This window comes from Lissotriton helveticus, chromosome 1_1 (assembly GCF_964261635.1).
Source record: "Lissotriton helveticus chromosome 1_1, aLisHel1.1, whole genome shotgun sequence".
NCBI lineage: Eukaryota > Metazoa > Chordata > Amphibia > Caudata > Salamandridae > Lissotriton > Lissotriton helveticus.
The window spans coordinates 1,782,383,966-1,782,411,181 of NC_136057.1; the positions used below are offsets into that span (position 1 = coordinate 1,782,383,966).

General features: G+C 46.6%; 1 protein-coding gene across 2 annotated transcripts in view; it reads left to right on the forward strand.

Moving 5' to 3' along the window:
- Positions 1-27,216, forward strand: part of LUC7L2 (LUC7 like 2, pre-mRNA splicing factor) — a 331,681-nt gene that overhangs the window by 298,982 nt on the left and 5,483 nt on the right. For both annotated transcript variants that reach the window (XM_078640346.1, XM_078640339.1), the window contains one exon: positions 9,579-9,602. In XM_078640346.1, coding sequence (XP_078496472.1) covers positions 9,579-9,602 — 24 coding nt within the window. The remainder of the gene's footprint in view (positions 1-9,578; positions 9,603-27,216) is intronic.

Below are 27,216 nucleotides of genomic sequence, written 5' to 3' on the forward strand. Positions count from 1 at the left end.
CAAGAGCGCACACTACGCGAAAAATGGGGGCATCCATGGCTTTCCTAGGAAATATTCCTCTTGAAGACATATGTAAAGCAGCCACATGGACTATCATACACACTTTCACAAAACACTACTGTGTAGACGTGCAAGCAAAGTAGCAAGCTGCTGTAGGCCAGGCTGTCCTCGAAACTTTCAAACTGCTGCAGCTGGCACAGGTAACCACTGCTAGAGGAGATACTGCTATGCAGTCTATGCACAGATATGAATTCAGCAGCCCACATGCCTTGAACGAAATATGCTACTTGCCAGTATGTATCTGTTCTTGGCATGTAGGGCTGCTGACATTCATATTGCCCGCCCTCCTCCCCGGTGCCTGTTGCAGCTGCAGCATTATCTTTTGCATGGCCATCTCTTACTTTACTATCTCCATCTCTGCCACAATGGCGAAAAACAATCTGAGGATGGAGAAGATGCCCATGCGCACTGTAGTCCAGGGGAGGAGTCCCCTATCTCGTGATACTTCGAAGACTCTTCCAGGACAACAAGGTGCAATCATCCGGACCCAACACTAGGCGGCGATCTATGCACAGATGTGAATGTCAGCAGCCCTACATGCCAAGATCAGATGCATACTGGTATGTAGCATATTCCCTACTCAGTATGAGAGTAGATCCCCTGATCCGACTGCCTCCTTGGGAGGATCTTCTGTCTCAACAGTAGGGGACTGTCCTCCACCCGAAGCTGTCCAGCCTCCACCTACATGTGTGGAGATTGATGTGTGACAGTTGTTTCTGTATGACTTGCCTCCTGAAGTCTGTGATGTCATTCTGGCAACCAGGCGTCCCTCCACTAAATAGGTAAATGCCTGCAGGTGGAACAAATTTGTGGCATGGTGCACAGCAAAGGCTGTGGATTCCCTTTGTCCCTCTTTCAGAGGTCCTTTTGTTCCTTCTTTCTTTGGCCCGGCAGGGCTCTGCTCTGGGCACTTATCAAAGGCTACCTTTCTGCCATCTCGGCCTTTCTCAGGCTCCCTGATCAGCCTTCTCTTTTCAAGTCCCCTGTTAATGGATTTCTGAAAGGCATTACTCACCTTTTCCCTCCTATTCAGTTTGTGATGCCACAGTGGGATTTGAAACTGGTACTTACTTTTTTGATGTGCGCTCCCTTTAAGCTGCTCCACAACTGTCCTCTTTGTTTACTGACTTTGAAGGCTGCTTTCCTGGTTGCCATCACCTTCGCTAGGAGTGTGAGTGAGCTCCAGGCTCTTTATTGTAAGCCTCCTTTTCTGGCAGTCCATCCGGACAAGGTTGTGCTTCGCACTCGTCCTTCCTTCTTGCCAAAAGTTGTCACTGCTTTTCACATTGGGCAGACTATCACCTTGCCCACTTTCTTTCCACCTCCGCACCCTTCCAGAGAGGAAGAGAGGCTCCGCCGTCTGGACCCAAAACGTGCGCTCTCCTTTTATCTGAACCGCACTCAACAGTTCCGGGTGGATGACCAGCTCTTTGTTGGCTACATGGGCTCCAAGAAAGGCCGGGCAGTAAACAAGAGGACGATCTTCCGCTGGGTCGTCTTGTGTATCAAAGCCGGTTATTCTCTGGCTAAAAAGAACCTCCGGTGGGGTTGCGCGCCCATTTTTGGGCCGTTCTGTTCTGTGTGACTTTCTGGTGCAATCTTGTTCGCAGACCCATCACCGGGGTTGGTATTGCTGGGGTATCTATTCTAAGGTAAGGAATCTATCACTAACGTGTCTCTTTCAGATGCACAAGTTACTACTTGTGTAATGCTATATCTGTAAGAGACATTAGTTAGTGATAGATTCCTTACCGCCCCACCCATCCTTCCCGTTCTGCAAACTGATTTCCAGTGTTAAGGTCATCCCTTTCAGGGCCCTAGTTTCAATGCACCAGTGGTCCGTATCTTGTATGGCTCTGCGTTCCTGGCGCGGAGAGTAGTGTACAGAACTGACATCAGCAGGCATAGGCGTGTCTAAGCTCCAGCGGCGAAATCTTGGCGACTACGATGCCAGTGACGTTCGCGGAGCTGTACGAAGACGCCCACCGACGCGCAGGGGTACTGCTGACTAAAACTTTCCGGATCCCGGGGGTATTCTAAGGTAAGGAATCTATCACTAACTAACGTCTCTTACAGATATATTGTTACACAAGTAGTAACTTGTGCTTTTGGTGATAGTGCGCATGAGCATCGACTCAATTTTTAGATTTGTTTTTTTCTGCCATCAGGTTTAATTCCTGTGCTCCGGGTCGGCACCTTTTCTCGCATTCCCTTTGCGTAATCCACTGGGCTCACTACGACACGCTTGAAGGCCTAATGCAGCATTTGCCTGCCCAATACAAGACCAAAGCCAATGATTTCATTGAGGAGGGCTAATTAATAACAAACGCATTCATTAAATGTGCCCTCGATGCAGCAGACACTGCATCTAGATCAATCAACACTAGTGTATTATTGCGAAGGCCTGCATGGTTGCGCATTTCTGGTTTCAAACAAGAAGTGCAGACTACTATCCTCATTCAGCCGTTCAATCAGGAACAACTTTTTGGCCCAGCTGTAGACACATTAGATAAAATGAAAAAAGACACTGACTGCAAAATCTATGGGTCTAGGGGAGCATTACAGTCTCCATCTACACAAGGCTCCTTTAGTCGCTCCTTTTATAGGGGTGCATCCAAAAACATCAGTACAGATACTGGTTCCTCCTCCTACAAAAGTCCCACACAAACATCTCCCAACAAGGGATATTTCAGAGGTGGGTACAGGGGAAATAACAACAAGGAGAGGGGCCGAGGTAACAATACTCGCACCTCCCCCACTAACAAACAGTGACTTTCCTCCACTACCTCCAGACCATTCCACTCCGGTCGGAGGGAGACTCTCACAGTTCCTACCTGTCTGGAATTCCATCACTACAGACAAGTGGGTAAGACAAATTATCCAGTACGGTTACTGCCTGGAACTTACTGCAACTCCACCCAACATTCCGCCCAAACAACGTGCCATGTCCGCAGAACATCTAACGCTCCTCAAACAGGAAGTTCTCTCCCTGCTTCAAAAGCATGCAATAGAACCCCCAACTACTGCATCATTAGACTTGACAGACCCAGGAAGACAGGCGGTGGAATCGCATGCATTTACAAGAGCAAGCTTGCAATTAAAGTCTCCGCCCCCTCTCTTACCTCCTGTGAATACATCTGCCTTGATGTCATCAGTGAAAACAAACCTGTATGTTCACTACACATCATCTACCACCCACCTGGGGACAACCTCACCTTCTCCCAACAACTCATGGACACAATCTCAATCAACTCAGGACAGCAAAAAACACAAATTTACCTTGGCGATTACAATCTCCACTGGAATGATGGTAGTGATGCAGTGGTCAATAGCCTCAAAAACTACCTTAACGCCTCTGACCTCACCCAAATTTGCAACAGCCCGACCCATGACAAAGGCTCTATCCTCGACCTCATCATCTCCAAAGAAGGCACTATTCAACTTGATTCAATCCAACCCTGTGACTGGTCAGATCACCATACTGTCACATTCTTCATCAATGAACAAGTTAAACGTATCCCGGTCCAATCCTCCAAGCCCAAAGTTTGGAAAAGAGACCTGAAGAAACTCAATCCAAACTCTGTACCCCCTAACAGCTGCAATCTCCTACTTCCCCCTACCGACGTTACTGACGTTCAGTGCTTAACTGACCACTATCTCAACGCTATGACCTCAATAATCAATGAGGCTGCACCGATGCAACTGAAAAGAGACTCCACCAAGATCTCTAACCCTTGGTACGACGGGAGTCTCAATGAAGACAGACGGGCCATGAGAATGGCAGAGCGCACCTGGAGATCTGTTCCCTCGGCACTGCACCTAAGAATTCTGAGGAAAAAGAGAAACGCATACTTCAGGAAAATAAAACGCTCAGTCAGATTTCTTCAGACTCCAGCTCGACCAAGCAAAAAACCGTCCAAGAAAACTGTTCGAGCTAATTCGATCTCAATCCAAGGAACAACCTCAAGCAGTCGACACTATGGGCAATGCACCTTCCTGTGAAGATTTCTCTGCTTTCTTTAAACAAAAAACTGACAACATAAGGAGCGAACTCCTCATTGACGCTAGCCTCTACTCCAAACACCACTGCATAACACCCAATGAACCAAAAAACAATGCGACATGGTCATCCTTTGACACGTACTCTGAAGAAGAAATTGACAGTCTACTCAGCACCCTGAAACCATCCAATCACCTCAATGACCCTCTTCCTGCTAACGCTGTAAAAGACTTCACCCCGTTGCTCCTCCCAATCTGGACTAAAATTATCAATAGCTCACTTCAACAAGGAACCATACCTGACTCTCTCAAAGTTGGACAAGTTACACCTTTACTAAAGAAACCAACAGCAGACCCCACCGATCTAAACAACTACCGTCCTATCACCAACATTCTTACTCTCGCCAAACTGTTGGAAAAATGCGTTCAACTACAATTGACAAAGCACATAGAACAGTTTGATCTCCTCAACCCTCATCAATCGGGCTTCCGAGCAGGGCACAGTACCGAAACGGCTATGACTCACATAATTGACGACGCCCTCCAAATTTTAGATCACAATGATTCCTGCCTCCTCATCCTTCTTGATCTCTCTTCAGCATTCGACACTGTGAAACATGAGAACTTACTCAAACTCTTAAAAACAAGAAAGGGTCTTTCCGGGACTGTTCTTTAGTGGTTCACCTCCTTTCTTCACAACAGGTCTCAGAAATTCAAGAGCAACAACTTGATGTCCTCCCCAGTACCTGTATCGTTAGGTGTCCCTCAAGGATCCTGCCTATCCCCTACTTTGTTCAACCTAGTTATGGAACCTCTCACCACCTTGCTGCAAGCATCCAATGTACACTTTCACATGTACACCGATGACATTCAACTATATCTCAAATTACAATCCCCCAAAGACATCATGCGTCTGAACTCAACGATCAGAAGCACCCAATCCTGGCTGGCCGATAACCACCTCAAACTCAATGCTATGAAGACCGAGTTCCTTCTGATCTCACCTCCCGCGAAAATCTCTACCACTCAAACTTGGCTTAAACACCTAACTGCACTCAATGTCCAACCGACCATCGTGGACTCAGCAAAGTCTTCTTTGTTCAAGTCCCCGTTTGTAAATAGGTTCTTGAAGGGCATCACTCATATGTTCCCCCCAGTGGGACTTGAACCTGGTTCTAACTTACCTGATGTGCGCTCCTTTTGAGCCGCTTCATAACTGTCCTCTCGGTCTTCTTACGCTTAAGACTGCTTTCCTGGTTGCCATCACCTCTGCCAGGAGAGTGAGTGAGCGCCAGGCTCTTTACTCCAAGCCTCCTTTCCTTTCTGTCCATCCGGACAAGGTTGTGTTGCGGACGAGACCCTCTTTCCTGCCCAAGGTAGTCAAAGCCTTCCACATCGGGCAGTCCATCACCTTGCCCACCTGCTTTTTGCCTCCGCATCCCTCTAAAGAGGAAGAGCGGCTCCACCGTCTGGACCCAAAACGTGCGCTCTCATTGTATCTGGATCGCACACGCCAGTTCCGGGTGGATGACCAACTCTTTGTTGGTTACGTGGGCGCTAAGAAGGGACGGGCGGTGCACAAATGGACGTGTTGTGCATCAAGGCATCCTACTCTTTGGCTAAGAAGGAGCCTCCTGTTGGGCTGAGGGCCTATTCCACTCTGGCCACGGCGGCTACTAATGCCCTGGGCCGGGGAGTCCCCTTGCAGGACATCTGTCAGGCAGCTACGTGGGTCTCACTGCACACGTTCGCAAGACACTACTGCCTGGACAGCCAAGTCCGGAGGGATGGCTTCTTTGGCCGTTCCGTCATCCAGGACTTTCTGGTGTGATTATTGGTTCGCAGACCCACCATCGGGGTTGGTATTGCTGGGGTATCTATTCTGAGGTAAGGAATCTAATACTAACCTGTTTCTTTCAGATGCACAAGTTACTTACCTTCGGTAACGATATATCTGTAAGAAACAGTAGTTAGTATTAGATTCCTTACTGCCCCACCCATCCTCCCCGTTCTGCGAACCAATATCTAGGGTTAAGGTCATCCCCTTTCAGGGCCCTAGTTTCATGGCACCAGTGTTGGTTTTTATCATGGCTCTGCGTTTCTGGCGCGGAAAAGCTGTGTATAAGAACTGACGTCAGCGCGTGAGGGCGGCGTCTAAGTACTCCGGCGACGTCATCCCGGCGCCAACGACGACGGATGAGGAGCCGCAGACGACTCCTACCGACGCGCAAGGGTACTGCTATGCAAAAGTTTCTGGATCCAGTCTGACGCCTGGGGATATTCTAAGGTAAGAAATCTAATACTAACTACTGTTTCTTACAGATATATCGTTACCGAAAGTAAGTAACTTGTGCTACATTGACAGGACTAAACCTTTTAGAAAGACAAACCAACTGTTTGTAGCCTTCTCTCCACCGCATAAAGGAAACCCCATCTCTAAAGCTGGAATTGCCAGGTGGATAGTCCAATGCATTCAAATATGCTACCAAAAGGCAAAACGCATATTAACAATTCCCACTAAAGCACACCCAACACGCAAACTAGGGGCATCCATGGCATTCTTAGGGAACATTCCACTAGAGCACATTTGTAAAGCAGCCACATGGTCTACTACACACACCTTCACCAAACACTATTGTGTAGACGTGCAGGCAAAGCAACAAACTGCTGTAGACCAAGCTGTTCTTAAGACCCTTTTCCAAACCACTGCAACGCATGCAGGTAACCACCGCTAAGGGGGACACTTCTGTACAGTCTATGCAAAAGTATGATTTCTGCAGCTCATATGCCTCGAACAGAAAATGCTACTTAACAGTATGCATCTGTTCTTGGCATGTTGAGCTGCAGAATATCATACGCCCACTCGCCTCCCCGGAACCTGCATCTGTTCCACTGTTATCTTACTTTGATACATTCACATGGACATTTTTAGGGCTCGGCTGAACGCGCGGAAGCGCGTCTCCGCCGAAGCTCTTTTGTCGGCGTGTGTGCTTCCCAGGAGACAATCCTGGCCGCGCGCATCGCCTTTGAGGCGATTTGAAAGTGGCACGCGCCGACTGGCACGCGCCGCGCTCGGCCAGGCTGTCTCCTGGGAAGCACAAACATACCCAGGCACACCTCCCCCTGCACGCAATGCGGCCACACACACACGAGCGCAGACAGACATGCAGACACGCATACAGAGACACTCCCCCCAGTGTCTGCCCCAACCGTTCTCAGTCCTCTACTCTGATCAAGGAGCCCGCTGGGTATGGCCGCTTCCCAATCCAGGCGGCAACCGTCGTTACCTGTAGCCGTGAGTTGGAGCTACAGTTCGTGATGAGGGCGAGGATCCTCGGCAGCGGCGTCAGGCTAATCGGTGCCGCATCAGTCTGCGGACCACCGGGGGTGCGACAATGTCCCATGCCTCCCAGTGCTGCAGCGGAGGAGCACCTCCGATGCTGGTCCTCTCAGGCGCAGGAGACGTGGTCTGCTGGCGAGGTGTTGGTGCGCTGCCCGCTCGTCACCCGGGCCGCGTAGCGCGGGCCTTCCCAGTTGTAGCCAGCCTCGACGACCTCGAGCCGGGGCCGCCCTTTACGTGAGGACGCTGCCGCAGCGCGGCGCACGACTGGCAGGCCGCGCCCGCCACTGTCTGTCGCCCCCCGGGAATCCGCAATTCTCTGCCACCAGAGTGTGAGCATGCAAATTCAGGAGCTCCTCGAAGCCATGAGGTGTCGGTCAGGCCCCCGTGGAAGCTAGCTGCGGCTGTGTTTGGTGCACGGCGACGAGGAGCCCGGATCTAAGTGTCCCTCCTCGCCGCCATCTTGGCCACGCCCCCTTGTGTTTTTTTAAAGGTTGAGAATGCATGTGATAGTTTCGATCTGTCGGGTTTGCACACAAACAACAAATAATTCTGCCTTGTTCTTTCTATGTTTCCCTGTGTTCCCGGTGTGCCCGTGTCCTGTGAGCTGTGGTACGAACTTGAGACTTGCAAGCGTTTTAAAATCTGTTATCTTGAAAATACAAAAAAGTGCTCAAGTGACACAGGTCTGCAAATACTTTCACTGAGGAGTAGAACTTCAAGTAAGTAATTTACAGATCATGAAGCTGAAATCGTAAACGGATTTAACCATGCTTCATTGTACACATTACGGTGCCATTGTAGTGTGCAAGATGATTATGTCCAGAATCTACTAAAGATATTCAAGCCGTGAAAAACGTTTTTTAATGCAGATTTACCGATATGCTGCATTTACACACACAACGTGCTATATTTCTGTATGCATAAATATTTACTCATGGAAGTACTCATGGGACTCTTGACAGTCGTAGCACCTTGGAAGAATACATTATTCTTTATGCATTTCAAGAAAGATGAAAGTGTCTGTAAAACATGGGCATAAATTGGCGAATGTGCTACTTTCCTTGTGAAACTAGACAGAAAGAGGGAAGGGCCGAACCACTCTCTTCCCACACACCACTCTCTACCCCCACACCACTCTCTACCCCCACACACCGCTCTCTACCCCCACACCGCTCTTTACCCCCACACCGCTCTCTTCCCCCACACCGCTCTCTTCCCCCACACCGCTCTCTTCCCCCACACCGCTCTCTTCCCCCACACCGCTCTCTTCCCCCACACCGCTCTCTTCCCCCACACCGCTCTCTCACTTTACTACTCGATCACTAACTCTATAACTCACTATTCAACTATCTCTCACAGCAACACAATATAACTATAACAGTAACTATCTCTCACTCTAACACAATACTCAAAATTCAATCTCTATCTCACTCTCACTCAATCTATCAGTACATCACTATGTATTTCGGTATCACTCCCTCACTATATCACCACACACTCTCAAAAAATAACTACATCACTCTCACTAACACAAATTCACTCTCTTTCTAAATTACTAATTTACTCACTCACTACATCACTCTCAAATACACTAAGTCAATAACACGCTCTCTTTCACTACCTCACTATCTAACAAAGTTTCCTAGTAGGTTTGTCCCATCAAATGACCATGCCATTTATTTATGATTTAAAGAAATGTAATGAGCAATGCCAATAACTCTACCTTTAATGCTGCCGAGACCATTGCATTGTAAATGCTTGTTTCTATTTCTTACAAACTCAATCATTTCCCATCATGCCTCTTCAGACCACTATGTAACTTGTTTTGAAAGTTACATAGTGGTCTGAAGAGGCCTCCTCTTGCTTTTAAAATGGAGCCTTCTGGCGAAGGGACAGTGATGCTCATGATCTCCCCACAGAGTGAAACATTGGCGTCGTAGGGAGTCTGAATTATTGTTGTGTTAGGGAGGGAGGAGATTAAAGTTATATTGAATGATACCCATATTTAATTGCCATGAGGGTTTCCATCATTCGTCCGTTTCCTTTCTGGCTTCCTGTTGTAGGGGTGTGTATGTGTCATTAAAACTTAAAAAAATGAATTTTTTAACAAAATTCAGCCTGAATGATCTACCCAGTGAAATTCATACTAATGTGTTTTTCATCTTTTATATTTCAGAGCAACCTCCAGAAGCAAGAAAAGGTATATCTATGAAGCAGAGATGATTGCTTTATTTTCTTAGCAATATTCAAAACAAATAGTGTAATTTGAAGGTTGGTTGCTCTTGAAGGTTCTCCTGATCAAAAAGTCTGTAAGGAATGATGAAACTATAAACTCCATTACCTGGGGGATGGATATGTTCTTAACTGTTTGAACATGTGCTGCTGCAGATTCCATGCTGTGTTGGGCTAGGGTGTTACAATTCGTTTTTCTTCTAATAAGACTTGGGTTTGAGGTGGCTCATGATGCCTCCCTGAAATGCGCAATCACCAGGGCACCAACTCTACCTTACATTGTGTTTTCCGCTAGCTGGTTCAAGCATGGTTTTTGAGTGCTCCATTACTGTTCATAAAGTCCAGATTTTGACGCTAGAGATCCGTACACACTGCTTTTTCATACGCCAATTACATCTTTCAAACATTGACAGCTTTGGAACCAAATTGTTTGACAAGCATGGGGCAATGTAAAAGAGAATAATTAATTTGAAGGTGCAAGGTATGGGTAAAAAAAATCATTTAAATGTTGTCTCGTTAATTTTAAATTTAAATTTGAAAGGTTGGACCATCATTGGGTCTACATCCTCTGCCGAGCCACCATAATAAAAACGCTTGTTCTTCTAGTAACGCTTTCTGTTTTAAAAAGACAGCTTGGCACTGACTGGAGAGAAGGTAGGTACAAGATTCAGTGATGCTGCACCAGGACTCTACAGAGTCTGTCATCCATGGTTGGCAAAGACATCAAAGGAGACCACTTTGATGACAAGTGGTGATGGGACCTCCAGAAGCCCTTCTAGGACATGTAAGGAGAACTTCGTCCTCTAACAATTTTGACTTTGAAGACCGAAAATCTCCTAGGCCCTCCACAAAACGCCCACTAAGGATTAGTAATACATGTCTTGCTGCTGACTCCAGCACAGAGGGCTGGGCATAGCACCTATGGTCTAATACGGATACTGTCCTTCCGCACACCAAGCATCTTCCCTCCACGGCTCAGCCCTGAAAGGAGCCTTGGCTCTGAGGCAAGAAATGGCCCCAAGAAGGCCATGCCTTTTAACGATCCATCTCTAATGAAAAAGGCTCAACAGTCTGCATCACCCAGTGCACTTGAGACAGTTCAGTGCAGAAATACACTTGAGGCACTGAGTCTTGAAGCAAAGATTGAGCCAACCAACCTTTGGTACCAAGGTCAACTCGAAAGTCAAACAAATCCTTGACTCTAAGAATGCCACACCCTTCCCGAAAGGACAAAGAGAAATCTGACACTTTGCAAACAATGATATACATTGACCTGAACACCAGTCATGTTGTTGCTCCGCCTCCTTTCATGAGACCGAAGACAACCATAAAAAGTAGCCTTGTTTTTGTGGTGGCTGTCTGAGGAGTAAGGTGGGTCCTACGCTGTTCACAAGAAGAAAGAGGGTAGGCATTACCGCATAAACACTAGCTCCACCACAAACGTACCCAGCACACTTTGTTTCTCTCATTCTGACCAAGACCTTGCTGCATACTTGCTGCTTTTGCATCAATATCTAGGGCTAACTGATCAACAGAATGATGCTTGGCTGCCAATAGACAGATCCTTGTGACAGCTCATCTTTGAAGCCATACTATGTCAAGACTTCCTCACTGGACGATACTTCTACACATCATGTGGTCATAGTTCTAGTAGAAGCTCATCACAATTTTGCTTTCGGACTAGGAAGGAAAACTCACTTACTGAGACACTTTGCAGAAGAACAGCAAGATGTATGTGCATGCTGAGGACCAAACTGAAGTGCTGTATGGAAAGTTACAAAGACTTTGTCAAGACCTGAGCTGTCACTCCAAGCAGCAATAATGTTTTCCTTTGTTCATAAGTGGATGCATCTCCCATGATTTACTGATCCTGAAAACTTCACATGAGCCTTCGTGCAGGGCACTGGGGACATTTCCCCTTGTGACTGGGACAGTCGTAGAATAGTCGCTGTGGGAAAGAATAAATTGTTGTCTGCACAAACTTATTGCCGATTTATGATGGGTACCATAAGAAAGGGACTTTTTTGACATGGACACCCCTTCTTTTTTGCCCTGTATCTGATGCAATTTTGACAGGAGTGCACCGGATTACTGCTATCCAGGTCCCTTGTGACAGATCTAGTTTCCTAAAACAGTGCAATTGTTCCTCCCAATTGGCAATACCTTTAGCTCCTCTTCGAGGTCCCTAGTAAATGGTACCCCTTGTACGTAGGGCAGGGAAGCTAGAGAGGGTCTCTAAGGGCTGCAGCATGTATTGTGCCACCCTAAGAGACCTCTCAGCCCAAACATGCAAACTGCTGTTGCAGGCTGTGTGCCATAATGCAGAGAAAAATGAAGACACAACATGGCACACCTCCTGTGTGCCATGCCTGCAGATACTGCTTGCAGTATAGGTAAGTCACCCCTTCAGCAGGCCTTACAGCCATAAGGCAGGGTGCACTGTACTATGTGTGGACATATCTTCTTGAGCAAATGTTCCCCAGTGATGTCTAAGTCGATTCTTAGATACTACAAGTGGACAGGGAAACCATTTTGAGTAGATGTGCTAGACACTGGTGGTTAAGAGTTCCCGAGCTACACAATGGCTTCACGGAAGCTAGAGATGTTTGGTATCAAACATCTCATATTAATTAGCCCACAGTGATTGATTTATTAATACTTACACCCAGAGGGCACCTTACAGGTGCCACCTGAAAACCTCCCTGTGTACTGGCTGACTGGTACAGACCAGCCTGCCACCAAAGTCCGGTTTCTGACTGACCCCCTGCAGGTGAGAGCCTGCGCTCTCTGAGGGCAAAACAATGCCTGCTCCGGCCAGAGGTGTTGTCACCTCCTCCAAGCAGGATGGCTAAGTGATGAGCATATCCAGATAGAAGGCTTCAGAGGCATCTGCCACTTTTGATATGCGATCCAAGGCTTCCCCAGATAGGGGAAGTGCCACCACGCCCCAGGCCCATTTGGCAACAGCACTGGTGGGAAAATAGCTAGTCGGGATGCTTGTTCCCCTGTCAGGGTAGTACCACCACTTAGGTGGGCTACCTGGAGTGAACACGACTTTTAGAATCGGGGTTATACCCACTTCCCACAGTTAGTGGTCATATTGAGGGTGTAGACACCCTAAAGGTAAGTAGCCCATTGACTACCTGTCTTTCCCCTTAAAAACCCTAAATGGAGTATTTAGGAGGCACCCCTGACACCAGGAACTTAGATTTGACGGCTCAGAAGAGAGGACAATGAAGAGCTGTGAGAAAAGTGAGAACTGAAGATTGCTGTGGACTTTTGTCTCCAAACCCTGCCTGCTCCAAGTCTCGACAATTGTGACCAGCGACTGTCAGCCTTCACAAATAACCAAGCAATGTCCCTTTGAGTAGAGGAGGCACCGAAACCAAAGTCCAGCCCACCAAGTTACCATTTCTCAGCCAGAGACTTCCCCACCCCCCCGGAAGAGGAACCTGTGCTCCTGAGGTCAAATCTGTCTCCCCACCAAGTGAGAGGACGCCAGAAGCAACTGGAGCCACACATGACCAATACCCGAAGGAACTGGACCCCTTGCAGCAAACGGAGCCCAATCTGGACTCTAATGACGGAGACTGAGCAGCTATCGAGGGACGTCAGATCTGCAGAGACCCACCTTCAGAGTTGCCCAGCAGTCCTGATTTTGTACCCTCAACCGGTGAGATTGACAACCGCAAGGCCCTAGGATGCACAGAGCCCAGCTGACATTTTTACTCTGCTCCCGAGTGCCCCAGCCCAGGTACTGACGAACCAATAGTGCTCCCTTGTTCCCAGGACCCTTAATGCCTGAGCCCCTCGTTGGGAGCTCCCAGACCTGTTCCTAAGTCCCCCTCTGCAGCCTCTTTAAAGGTGTCACCCTTCTTTCCACTGATGTAGTGGGCACAGTTACCAATCTGACTAGCACCTCTGCAACCAGACGCCTCAGGGCAGGTAATGAGTAGCTGCTTGTGGTACTTTCAACCATGGCCCCCCAGGACCCTAAGTCACAAAGGAAACCCCCAGAAACCAATGGCAAATAAGTGTATGCAACATATGCCTTTTTCCCCCATAGCGAAGCATTGCTGCGTAAAGAGGCATAGTATTGAACTCTTTTACTTGCCTTTAAAAATTCATAATCCCACATGTACTTACATGATGATAAAGTTCTTGGGATCAACATTTATATAAAAATACTACTTATTTTTCTAAATTGGTCTCAATTATTTTTTAGTGTAATTTTTTTACCTCTGTGGGTACAACAAATGCTTAGCACTACCCTCTGATATGCCCAACTGCTCGCCCACACTGCCACAAAAGAGAGCATTTGGGATCTAATTTGTGCCTCTGTAAACCAAGTGGGGCTTAGCTGGACTTTTTACACAGTGTACCTTGTTTTGGTCCAGTATATAAAGAGCCAGATTTCTACAGGCACGAGTGGGAAAAGATAGAGCAGTTGCTCAAGCACCTCACTGAGCCATATAATTGAAATGCAAAAGAAATTGCACAGTAGAGGGAAAATAATCCAGTGTCTGCATTTGATGTGCAATGGTTGCTTTTGACACAGCTTCCAGGAAAGTGATCATCTTTCTTCTGCATCGCCATCCTTGGCTTGGGAGTGTTTGGCTTCTGCCCTGAAGTCCCTGAACACCAGTTTAACATTAAGCAAACCTCAGGTCTCAGATGTTTGAGAAGACTATTGCAGACATGGCGAAAGTTATGGGAGTGGAGTCTGCACAATCTGGTTCCTGTAGACCGCAAACGTGTGCTGCGTCCAAAGCAGTGTCCGTGGTTGTTGGGAGTCATCAGAAGCTGCAGCAGTCCTTTACAGAAGGACAGCAGTCAGCCAAGCAAGGGCAGTATGCTAGTTTCAATATATAAAGGTGCCTAGCCAAGCAAGGGCAGTATGCTAGTGTCTATATATATATATATATATATATATATATATATATATATATATATATATATATATATATATATATATATATATATATATATATATATATATATATATATATGTGCCTAGGTATTATCTGGCGCACACCAAGTTTCAGTAGGATATTTCTCAGTGACCTTTTGACAGAAAAGTTGTCAAGGAGGAATGTGTCGCTGTAAGAAGTTGGCCTGATATGATACTCACTAGTTCTAGTGATCACCTTGTATCAGTCCAAACAACCCTTATGGTGATTGGTTGTAAGTCAACCTTATAGACCAGCTATCCTAATGGTAGCATGGACAAAGCAGTCTTAGGCTAAACTCTTTTGGCATGTGAAGCCAGCTGTTTTACCACAATATAACCGCTTGAATACCAGATGAAAGGACACCACACAGGTTGTTATGAAAATAAACAGTATATTTATTAATAACAAACACCTCTGAACTCTTTATGATGTCAGAGGGCTAAGCACATGACAATCTCTTAGGAAAAATACGATAAGTTGCACAAAATTACAATGGTGCCCTAGGGGCACGACAAACCATATACTAAGTAAGTGGAATGTGAAAGTTGATAGAAGGAATGGAGCTGTCCAGAGGCTGTAGGATCGATGGGACCACGCTACACTAACTCTAGGTAAGTAATAGGAGGCCCACGATACGCGTGTGCAGAGTGTGAACTCACACGCGAGATGCGTAACAACGTCTATGGACCGTACAGTTCAAGTTAAAGGTGAGTATGGACAATCCTGACTAGGTAGGACTAAAACGACTGTGGAACTGGACACTAGGACAGTTAAACTACCCTTGGGCACCGAAATGCTCTCGTTACCTCACCCACGGGCCGCGGGTGCATAGGTGCCAAAGTGTGTCGGGTTCTCGCGTTGAAGTCAATGGAGCCTGAAAGAAAAGATGCTGCAGGCGACCAGGAGGAAGATGTCCGGTGCGATCCAAGGGTGGATCGGTGAAGAAGAGGACCTGAAAGCAGAGGGGACAATGTTCAAAGTCACTGGCCAGTGACTGGAGTGGAACCAGGAAGGAACCAGATGTCGTCGTCACGATCAGTGGACAATTGACTCTGCAGCCACGTGGACCAGAAGGTGTCTTCGACGACCAGGATGGAGGCACGAGCTGTCCCACGCAGGCTTTCGCTGTCGGCGGTGTTGGATCCGGAATCGGCGTCAACAGGCCTTGGCAAAGGCAGCCCACGCGGTGAGTGGAGAAAGCGTCTGGTGCGGACTAGGAGAGTCCGGGGTGCCCCTCTTTTGGAAGGGAGCATGGGCCAGTCTGGAGCAACCAGACCAGCAGCAAAGATTTCAAAGTTCGTCGTCTAGGAGGCCACTAGCCAGCCGGCAAGTGACCAGACAGCGCGTCGAGCAGCAAACAAGCAGAAGGGCCCCACGCAGATCTCGTGGATGCTGGAGGGCTGATCTTCGGTGCAGGGGCTGCTCGGGGCTGTGGCTTCTCAGTCCCGAAAGCACTTGGTCGAGTTTACCTCGGGAGTCGTGCTGGAAGCGAAGTGCAGTTTCTTTCAAGATGGCCGGTCCCACGTGTCTCGTCGCACCCACGGGTCTCAGCTTTGCTGCAGATGTGAGTTGAGGTCGGAGAGGTCTGGGAATCCGGGTCTCGTCGGGCTCTGACGTCTGGATCCTCGAGGGAAGACGACAAAGTGAAGCCACTGGGCGCTTGATGGTGCCTGCTTGTGCAGGGTGGACACTCCTTGCCCAAAAGGGAGATTTCTTCAGTCTTCTGTGGAGCAGAACGTCGAAGTCCAGAGTTTCTTCTTGTAGAGTAGTTCAGGATTAATCTAATTTGGAATGGGACCAGCTCCTACCTTTATCCTGCTAAAGGTTGGCTGCACTACTTACTAGGTCCCTCCCCTGGGTGGGACCAGGAAGGGGGGTGGCTACACCCCTTATCCTTTGTCCGGTTTCCCGCCAGAGCTGGGGCAGGGATGCCCCAGCAACTGGTTTGAACCGGTGTATGCACAGGACACCGTGTGTGCCCCGGGCATGTCTCATTACTTTCAGGCCTATCCTACCCAATACACAAAATCCGGTCTGGGGTGGTGCTAGCACCTCCCAAGGCAGGAAACCCTTTGTCCAAGCCTCCCTCGCTGGAAGGACTCCCAGCAGCAGGAGGTCAGACTTGTGTCTGTGGTGGCAGCATCCATTTTGTGATGCCAAGGCTCGAGTTAACTTTAACCGGGGTTCTCAGTTACATACATGTCGTGTCCCTCTTGAAGGGTGGAATGCTACCCCCGTCGCCAGAATTGGCGAGGGGGTAGTATTCCAATTCACATGACACCTTACTCGACATGTTTTGATAATGTTATACCAGAGTTAGCATTTAACCGCGAGGATTATAATGCACTTAAGAGTATATGGTATAGCGTTATCATGGAACAGCTATTAGGACTTGGTTCCGCAAGCTGCAAACAGGCTCAGCTCATGCCAGAGCACCATCTCACATAATTCCAAGCACTCTGCCTCCAGGATTGATAAGGCCTGCCATAGGAGTGACTGATAGGAATATATGTGTTCATTTTAGGGTTAGATATAGGTATACTATATCTACAGCAAAGGGTGATTACACCACCTTGCCCCAGCTGTCTTGCAGCCAGTTGTGTCTATTTTAGATGGCCAGCCAGGGGTGGCATAATACATGCTTCCGCCCTTGCTAACCAGGTACACAGGGCCTATGTTCTTTCCCTAAAAACTCGGAGCCGAAGCCCTCCAAGGCCAAAGACTCGGGAGCCGAAGCCCTCCAAGGCCAAAGACTCGGGAGCCGAAGCCCTCCAAGGCCAAAGACTCGGGAGCCGAAGCCCTCCAAGGCCAAAGACTCGGGAGCCGAAGCCCTCCAAGGCCAAAGACTCGGGAGCCGAAGCCCTCCAAGGCCAAAGACTCGGGAGCCGAAGCCCTCCAAGGCCAAAGACTCGGGAGCCGAAGCCCTCCAAGGCCAAAGACTCGGGAGCCGAAGCCCTCCAAGGCCAAAGACTCGGGAGCCGAAGCCCTCCAAGGCCAAAGACTCGGGAGCCGAAGCCCTCCAAGGCCAAAGACTCGGGAGCCGAAGCCCTCCGACGCCCAAAGACTCGGGAGCCGAAGCCTTCCGACGCCCAAATGCTCGGGAGGCGAAGCCTTCCGACGCCCAAATGCTCGGGAGGCGAAGCCCTCCGACGCCCAAATGCTCGGGAGCCGAAGCCTTCCGACGCCCAAATGCTCGGGAGCCGAAGCCCTCCGACGCCCAAATGCTCGGGAGCCGAAGCCCTCCGACGCCCAAATGCTCGGGAGCCGAAGCCCTCCGACGCCCAAATGCTCGGGAGCCGAAGCCCTCCGACGCCCAAATGCTCGGGAGCCGAAGCCCTCCGACGCCCAAAGGCTCGGGAGCCGAAGCCCTCCGACGCCCAAAGGCTCGGGAGCCGAAGCCCTCCGACGCCCAAAGGCTCGGGAGCCGAAGCCCTCCGACGCCCAAAGGCTCGGGAGCCGAAGCCCTCCGACGCCCAAAGGCTCGGGAGCCGAAGCCCCCTTGGCGCCCAAAGGCTCGGGAGCCGAAGCCCCCTTGGCGCCCAAAGGCTCGGGAGCCGAAGCCCCCTTGGCGCCCAAAGGCTCGGGAGCCGAAGCCCCCTTGGCGCCCAAAGGCTCGGGAGCCGAAGCCCCCTTGGCGCCCAAAGGCTCGGGAGCCGAAGCCCCCTTGGCGCCCAAAGGCTCGGGAGCCGAAGCGCTCCGGCGCTAAAATCACCAGGTAAAGAGACACTCACAGGAAAAAGACAAATTTGAAAAAGTAAATTATGCAAAAGAACTCCTATTTGTTTCTTATTGACAGTGTTTCATACTAGAAGTGGTATTCAAATATACAGTATACAAATATGATTGAGGAGCCTTTTATGACTGAGCACTGGACCTGAGGAGAAAAACGTAAACACGGGGGGACCACTGGAATCAGGGGTGCGACGCCCCATTGAAACACTGTCAATAAGAAATAAATAGGAGTTCTTCTTTTGCATAATTGACTTTTTCAAATCTGTCTTTTTTCCTGTGAGTTGCTATACTGAATTTGGATCAGGAGTTATATTTTACCATACATGAATGGAAATATGGAATTTAAGGGTGCAGAGGTACAGCTATTGTGTATAGTTTAACAGGGTAATTCTTTTGAATTTCCCAGTGGTGACATCTGTGGTAGTGGGGTGTCATTTTTTGGTTACCTTGTCGTTTTCTGGTTACCTTGAGAGGCACCATCACTAGTGAACTTATAGAGTATAAACCAGTTATATCTTTTAGAATTGATGTGCTTCCTTGTATACCACCACTACTTCCTGTAAATCTTGTAAAACCTCCGTCCAACGTGCCAACTTTGGACCCGAAACAGAAAAAGCTGTTGATAAACCCTATAACAGGACATATTCAGGCAACCCTTCCAAAAAAAAATGGAAACTTGACCTACCAGAGGACTATCACATCCCACTTAGGAAGAAGAATGTGGATACTAACCCTTCTCCTCCTTATATTCCACTTCCTTAACAGGGCTGCTCATTATGGAGTAGACCGATCCTATTTATTTTAAAGATCAGCTGCCCTTAGACTCTCTTGTTGTCTCCAATGCACGCAAGAGGGCTAACTCACAAGCCACAGGAGAGACCCTCCTTCTGACCAGGAGTCCAAGCTTATTGATGCCTCAAGCAAAAGAGTGGATTCACAGGCAGCAAACAACTGGTGCATTGCGAACGCATTGCTAACGCCCAGTTGCTGCTAGCTGGTTATGACGGGGCTCATTACGATGAGCTAGAAAGAATCATGCAACATTTGCCTGACTAATATAAATCTAAGGGTAATGACCTTATTCAGGAAGGTAAACTAGTTACCAATACCTCCATTAGATGTGCACTAGACGCAGCAGACACAGCAGCTCATGCACCCACCTCCACGGGTACCCTCACCTGTTGCAGTGATATGTTACTTCGATACAATTCACATGGACATCTATCTTTACTAACTTTACTAACTTCATCAACACCCTTTATGGCAAAACATTCTAATGATGGAGTCCATGCCCATGCGCACTATCACCGAAAGGAGGAGTCGCCTAGCTCGTGACTACATGACTTCTTCGAACAAAAACAGTGCAAACATCCTGACCCAACACCAGATGGCGATCTATGCTAAAGCATATGACTCTACAGCTCTATATGCCAAGAACAGATACATACTGGGTTAGTAGCATTTTCCTTATTCAGTATAGTTATCTTTCATAGATTCACATGCAACCCACCCTCCTTCCAGGAGAGGCTCCCCTTGCACTCCAGTATTACTATCCACACTCGTGCTGGGAAATATGAGGGATTCTGCCTTTTGGGAAGGTTCTAGAGGTTGCTGGTTACTGATTGGTTGTATTTAAGTTTGGTCCTTTTAAGTCTCGCTAGAGTCAGCGCATGCGCTGCTCTTGCGAGAAATTTAGTAGGTGGTTTAAAAGTGCTACCCAGGCCAGCCGCCAGCTTGCTATTACGCACACGTACAGAGCACTTTTCCCGTTGCGCGCGTGCACACAACTCGTGTCACCACTCGCGATTTTTTATTCATTTCGTGGCCGCACGGCAAATGCTTATTTTTTTCCTTTTGTGTGCGAACCAAGAAACTTGCACTTGGAATGCACATACCTAGCGTTTGCGACAAAGGGCGCCAAAGCCCTGTATTTCGAAAAACAAATAAGAAGCTTGCTCGCTTTCTGCAGTCACAGAAATCTGTGTAATTTAAAACGTAATGTTCATCAAAATCTGCTAAAATTATTTGAAAACTATTCCAAAGGCAGTGTTTCCAAAGAGAACAGCGCTTTGATTCAATGACTCTGATCAGAAAGGCTCAAAAACATACCCTCATACATCATTCATACGAACGTGATTCCCTATCCGCGTTATTTTGATGTAAATGATAATGAAAGACTAGGTAAAAAAACAATGTTCTAACCTATACCTTGCAGTCGGCAGGCTGCTCTTTGATAAGTTAATAAGTCACTGTTCTACGTTAGGATTTTAACCTACAAAGTGCAAGTAACAAAAGGATGTCTGTGACATAAGCAGTAACAAACTGAACTATTTACATGCACTTATGTGATCTGTATGGTAGGCGCCCTTGCAGAAAGCATATTAACCATCTACGCTACCTTATGATAAGTCAAAACTTCCACTAGACAAAACTCTGATCTCTCTGCAGCAGACCCATTAATCACCAGAGTAATTTTGACATTTTTATTGTTGCCTGGAAATGGATGGAGGCAAAGAAGCTGCAGCAGGTGCTTTTACATCCAGAATATATTTGAAAACACGGTGCCCCCGAAGTCAGCACACAGTGCCCTGGCACTGGTCGCACCGCCCTAAAGCTGGCTGTGGAAGTGTGGTCTCCTCGAGAGGCAAGGAATGTTTCACGGACGCAGTTTTTTGTTTTTTTTGCAGAGTTTTTTATATAGCGCGAACTAGACCAGAACCGAATCAGGTATCAGAGCGCTTTACATAGCACCAGTTACGTTATATGAGGACGGACACACATTTATTTTAGGCACGGGGAGATTAAGTGATTTGCCCAGAATCACAGGAGGTTTTAGCGTCGTTACCGAGACTCTAACCCAGGTACGAGGTCGAGCGCCCTAGCCGTTGGGCCAACTCCTCAGTTAAAGGCATGCTCGTGACAAATGCCCTCCGTCACCCCTACCGCCCATAGTCAACTGTTGCAACGTGAAATAAGCCGAATTAGATATAGATCGTGAGGGTTTTAAAGTTCAACGTGGCCAGTTGCATCAGTCTTGTGCGTCCTCTTCTCTAGGGTCTGCAGATTAAATTCTCGTGCATGACTGGTTTCAGGACATGGTCACTATGGGTCTCAGACTAGGTAATAACTAGCATTGGCATACCCAATAGGTCTCGCCCTTTGGGACCTTATAAGTGTTTAGTCATCCAGCACAATATCCTTGGTGCAACAACATCAAGTGTTGCATGGCTAAACACTTATAAGGTCCAAAAGGCGAGACCTATTGGCTATGCCAATGCTGGGTTAAAAAGGAGGTAGATAGGCTATTACATGCATGGTTGCCTCCATGATAGTCTATGGAAGTTTTTTTAATTACTGCTTTATTTATATTACCGTGGGACTCCCACTTCAACGACTGGAAATGATTCAAGCATGTGAATCTATGAAAGATACCAATACTGGATAACTGCAGTTACAGGTAAGAAACTGTTTTTTTTTTTTTTTTTTTGCCTGTGTACAGTAAATGCTTAACACTACGCTCTTATAAGCCTAATCTGCTCACTCACTACCACAAAAGAGAGCATTTTTGATAATTTTAGTAAGCCAATAAGGGTCTTTTGGACTTTCTACATAGAGTTCCTCATTTTGGGACACTACCTCTGTCAGTTGTGGCAGACAGAGTTCCTACCTTCTACAACAATTGGAAGACAATCGCTGCAGGCAAGTGTGTTTTGGGTAAATAAATGTAAATGTAGTATACTTGTAAAGCGCACAGCTGCCCCAGCAACGGGGCGTCCCGGCGCTGTATAACTCTGGGGAACCCGTCCTGGCTTTCCCTGTGGGATGGTCCCTGCTGGGAGTCCCCAAGGTGGAGCCAGGCATCCCCGGAATTGGTGGGGCAGTTGTGGAGATTAGGCAAGCTAATGCCCAGAGTTGCCGAGTGGACCCCCTGATTAGAGTAAGCACCGAAGCGAGAATTATCGAGTCCGCTGACCAAGGTCCACGACCCTGCCGCGTCGGGAATTGAACCCTGGTCCCGGGCTGACTCCTGCTCTCAGGCCTGCTGCCTCTAACCAGTGAGCCACACCACTCCACTCACTGGGTGTGACTTGTATACACCTGGCAGCAATAGCGGTCTACTTACAGAAAGCACATCAGTCCATCTTTAAACGTCCTTCTATTAAATCATTCAAGGAAAATGTTTAGGAGGGTACTTTTCTTAGATTACTATAATTCCTTTGATTGTACATGAATATTAGCTTTACTTGATGTATGGGCCTCCATTTGAGCCAAGCATTCATTTCTGCTGCAGTTTCTCTCCTGGAATGTGACTTTCCTGGTAGCCAGTACTTCTCTCCTTCAAATAAGCGAGCTGCACATTTTTTCCATTAAAGAACCTTTTATCCAAGTATGAAAACACATCCTTGTTTCTTGCCAAGTCAACTGTCCTTTTAATGTCAACCAGTCTATTAATTTGCCGCCCCCAACCCAGAACCACAATCAGTAGAAGAAAGAACTTTACATACTTGAGGTTTTAAAAGGGCATTATATAATATATGCTGAACTTACCATGTTCGTCAACAAAATCAAGCAGTTTGCCCAACTGTACCTTGACCACCCAATTTTATAAGCTTATAAAATACAACCAGATTTCACAAGCGCAGCATTACTGTTGATTCTTAGTGTGCATTCTACTCGCATAAAAAAAGGTGAAACCATGTTTTCTAGGCCAAATCCGGTTGGTTAGAGACCTGCAAAGCTGCTGCTTGGTTGTCTACCACATGGCCACTATTCATCATTACTCTGTGAATTTTCAGGCCTGACGAAGCACAAATCGGACAAACTATATCTAATGTCCTCCTGCTACTTGCAACTCACCATATTAGGAGTGGTGAACAGCAATGGCGACTGGTGAAATTTAAAAGTGTGGTGGGGCGTAAAAATTGTTCTTAACTTCTAATGAGCAAGTGAGTGATTGAAAAGTGGCATAGCAAGGGTGCCATCGGCCATAGGTCAATCAAGGAAAATGGCCCCCCTCTACCATCTGCTTGGTTCTATAAAAAAAAAAACACCACAGTTAGGACGTAGAATGCCCCTCACACACCTATGGCCAATGCCACTGCAACTCTTACACTGTTCACAACTACGCCCTAATGGCTGCTGACTGCATTGTGGCCTACAGAGTCTTTGGTGTGGACTAACAAATATTGCAGTTAGGAAGAACTAAAGATCTAGGATCGAATATACTGCTGGTCTTATGTTATATGCAGGGTCGCTGAATTATGCAGCAGGGGAGGACCAGTTTATGTGGCTGCAAAAGGCAACTCGTGATGTAATGTGGTGCATTTTGATAGTATTACTTCACTATTTTGTCATTTTTACACGGCAACACTGTTTGGGCACAGATTTCACCTCATTAAAGCCAGTCTGACATCGAAATTCACCAATAAGGCATTGAATTAGTGAACTGTCTTGTCCTTTCAAGTTTATAAAAATGCCAGAAAGTATCATTTTGGCATTAAAACAAGTGAACAAATTACATTAAATACAATCATAGCTGATTTCTCGGGGCAAACCTCTTTATTGATTAAACCTCTTTACTGATGTTTGGAAGGCTTATCCGTCCCAGGGATTGAAGAAAGATTGAAGAAACTGGTCCAGGACATCAACACACAATCTTACGTAGCACTTAAAAAAACTTATTTGACTGGTGGCCTCTTGCAGTCTGTTAATCCTACAGAAGTTATTCTCTACGAATGATAACCTTGCAAGAGCAACTAGACATATAGTGGAGCAGGTCACATGCCAATGAGACGTCTTCATTCAAATAACCATATAAATGAAGCAAGCTCTGACTTGGTGTATGAACAAAGAAAATGTATATACAGGGCAGAATCTTTACAAAGTACAAACCTGGTTTTAGTTAACAGAAGCCTCAATGCAAGGCTGGAGAACACGTTTGAAGTACCTGTCCACAAGTGACCTCTTAACTGCTCAAGTACAAAAGCTGCACTTAAACATACTGAAACTAAGGGAAGTCAGTCTAGCCATGGACTTCTTGTCACTGATCTCACATCTGGATGTCAAGATAAGGACAGACAATATGACAGCTCTATATTCTGTACAGAAACAAATAGGAACAATAGCAAAACAGCTGTCACGAGAAGCATATCTACTTTGGAACAGAGTGGGCCTTAAACTCTGTTGGTTCAGATTCTTCCTCACCAGATGTTTGCCGCTTGTCACCTTTTGTAACTCCACATCCTGGCATGACCAAATATCTTATGGTGTTCTGCAAGTCTCAATCCTATCTTCATTTCTTTCCAATTTGTATGTGGTATCCCTTGGCCTCTTATTGGAAGACTTAAGGCCATATTTTGAGCTTGGCGGATGGGTTATTCTTTCACAAATGTGGCGGATATCATGTCCACCTTATCACAGATGCCTTGTATCCAAAGGCACTTGAAAAAAGGAGGACTGAGTAACCATTCTGCCCCGCTTTGCAAATTGGTCTAATTTAATTTGAAAGGGCCCAATTTAGACGACACTCAACTCTATTTAAAACTCTCTTCAAAACTAGGTATACCTACACTCCAAAGTGACATGGAATGGATATTTACCAGGCGACGGAAAATTGCCTGAAATTAAATCCTCATAAAACTGCCTTTTTAATTGTACCTCTCAAATCCAAAAAAAGGATCAAACCAGACCTCTTCAAGAAACTTATGAAATTCAGCCTCTCACCGTACCCTCTGCTACAGTTAAATCTCTTGGCTTCCTTATTAGTTCCTTATGTGAACAAATCTTCACAGACTGCACATTTTCACCTTTGCTAAGTGATAAGAATTATATAGCTTCTCTCTACAAATAAGCTCAAATCAGCTGCGAATGAGCTCCTTCTCTCCAGAATCGACACTGATACAATCATCTGGTTAGTCTTTCAGTCTATATCCCCTGTTGCCCGTAAAACTAGTTATTTTCTCCTCCACTTGATTAGTCACAGAGAAGAGTGTGCTCACATCACACGAATGTTATTCGACCTCAACTGACTCCCATTAGAAGCTTGGATACTGTTCGGATTTGCTGTGTCATGCAGACAAACCGAGCCAATTACTTAATCTTATGACAATTTCAGGTACGCTCCAAAATACCCCAATACAAGGCCTCATACACTTGAATCCATGAAATTCAGATTTCCGCTTGTCCAATGACACACCTTCTCTTGGTGTGCACCCACCCTCCTTAAGGAACTCTACTAACCAAACTAAGAATGGATTAGACCTCCTGTCCTTCTGGAAATAACCAAGACCTTCCTGTCCAGAGCCCTTTAAGCAGTGTTCTATCAGACTCTGATACTCGTCCTCTCGGGGATGACTGGCTTCAACTTCTTAGTAGTTGACTGATTAACAGATCGCTTGCCTTAACCTTCTCCTGTGATTATCATGTTCTGCTTACCCTCTGGTTCCTCCACCCCCACCATTATCCTCTTCCTCTTGATGATCCATCTACCTTATTACAATCCTTCACCCTTTACATTTCTCCTTCTTTTCTCTCTACCTCCTTTGTTTATGCCAAAAGTAATTGTATTTTAAAACTTATCTTACATAAAGCATATGTAATTCTAGTTCTTTGAAAAGTACTCAAATACTGTGCTGTGCGGCTATAGAAATATTTGTAGATAACGTAAATAAATAATACATTCCATGAAGGCAGTAGGGCTAGAGAAAAAAACAGAATTCCTGTTTTCTTTGCTACACACAAAGGGTGTTATAAACATGTGTCTATTATCATCATGACGCCCTGCCTCAATAGCAAAGGATTCAATATCGTCTGCAATCCCAGGAGAGGCAAAGAAGAATCTGTAGAGCTAGAAATCAGAATCTCCCAAAGCAGCAGGTGAAGCCCTATCCAGCATGATCAGTAAATTCCATAATCCACCCTTGCTGTCAATCACTCCTATGGAGAGGGGAGGGGGGGTCCTATCATGGCACTTGGCAAAGCGTCGCCTAGGACGTATGTGTACACTCTAAAGTCAGTACACTCCAAGACTGGCTTTTTCACATTTGTAAGAAAACTACTGAAATTGAACTACAAACATTTCCACTTCCTCAGAATGGAGGAAAGCTCCATGCTGTTGAAAGAGCACCAAATATTGACAAGAACAAAATGATATACTCAAAGAAAGACGAGTAAAACAATAATTCGCACCCGTTCTAGATTTGAGACCTCCGAAAAGATGGATAAAAAAAAGGAACAGTTGTGGGTGATGGCTCTCTATCCTCTTTCGTATGAGTCAAGGTGACTGGATGTGCTCTGTTGAACTCGAAGATGTGTACCTGATAACCAGTAGCTCCGGTATTAAAAATGAGATTTGATTAAACTAATGTTAGAACCCCCCCCCCCATCCCTTTTCCATCCCAATATGCATGCTATGATAAAAAGATATTTTTCGGATTTCAAAACCACAGCCACCATTATGATATTGCCAGTGATAATTTACCGGGTGTTGGCACCATTATGCTTTGATGTGTATGCTAACGATATGTCCGGAATCCCTGCAAATTTGTGATGGCTACTCTTTGCACCATGTATAGGTTGCACAATTATTCATAAATCTACTTAGCTCATCAGCCCAGATCATTCAGCTTTCCTTTTCACAGAGATATATTTGCGCTTAGGTATGTAAGGGCTGGTTCCATGCAACAGTCTCGTCCTTGCTATGCTAGTTTCCTAGACCTACTCTGATAAGGGGAAAAAAGCTCTGAGGGGTCAAGTTGGAACATTGCAATAAGGAATGAGTATGGAATAATTGAGTAGCGCCCAATTCTGTGCAGATGGACAGAAAACACTCCAGGCAGGTCTGACTCTGAAGTCAGACCCCTCTGGATTAAGTCTGGTACACATCAAGAAGAATGGGTT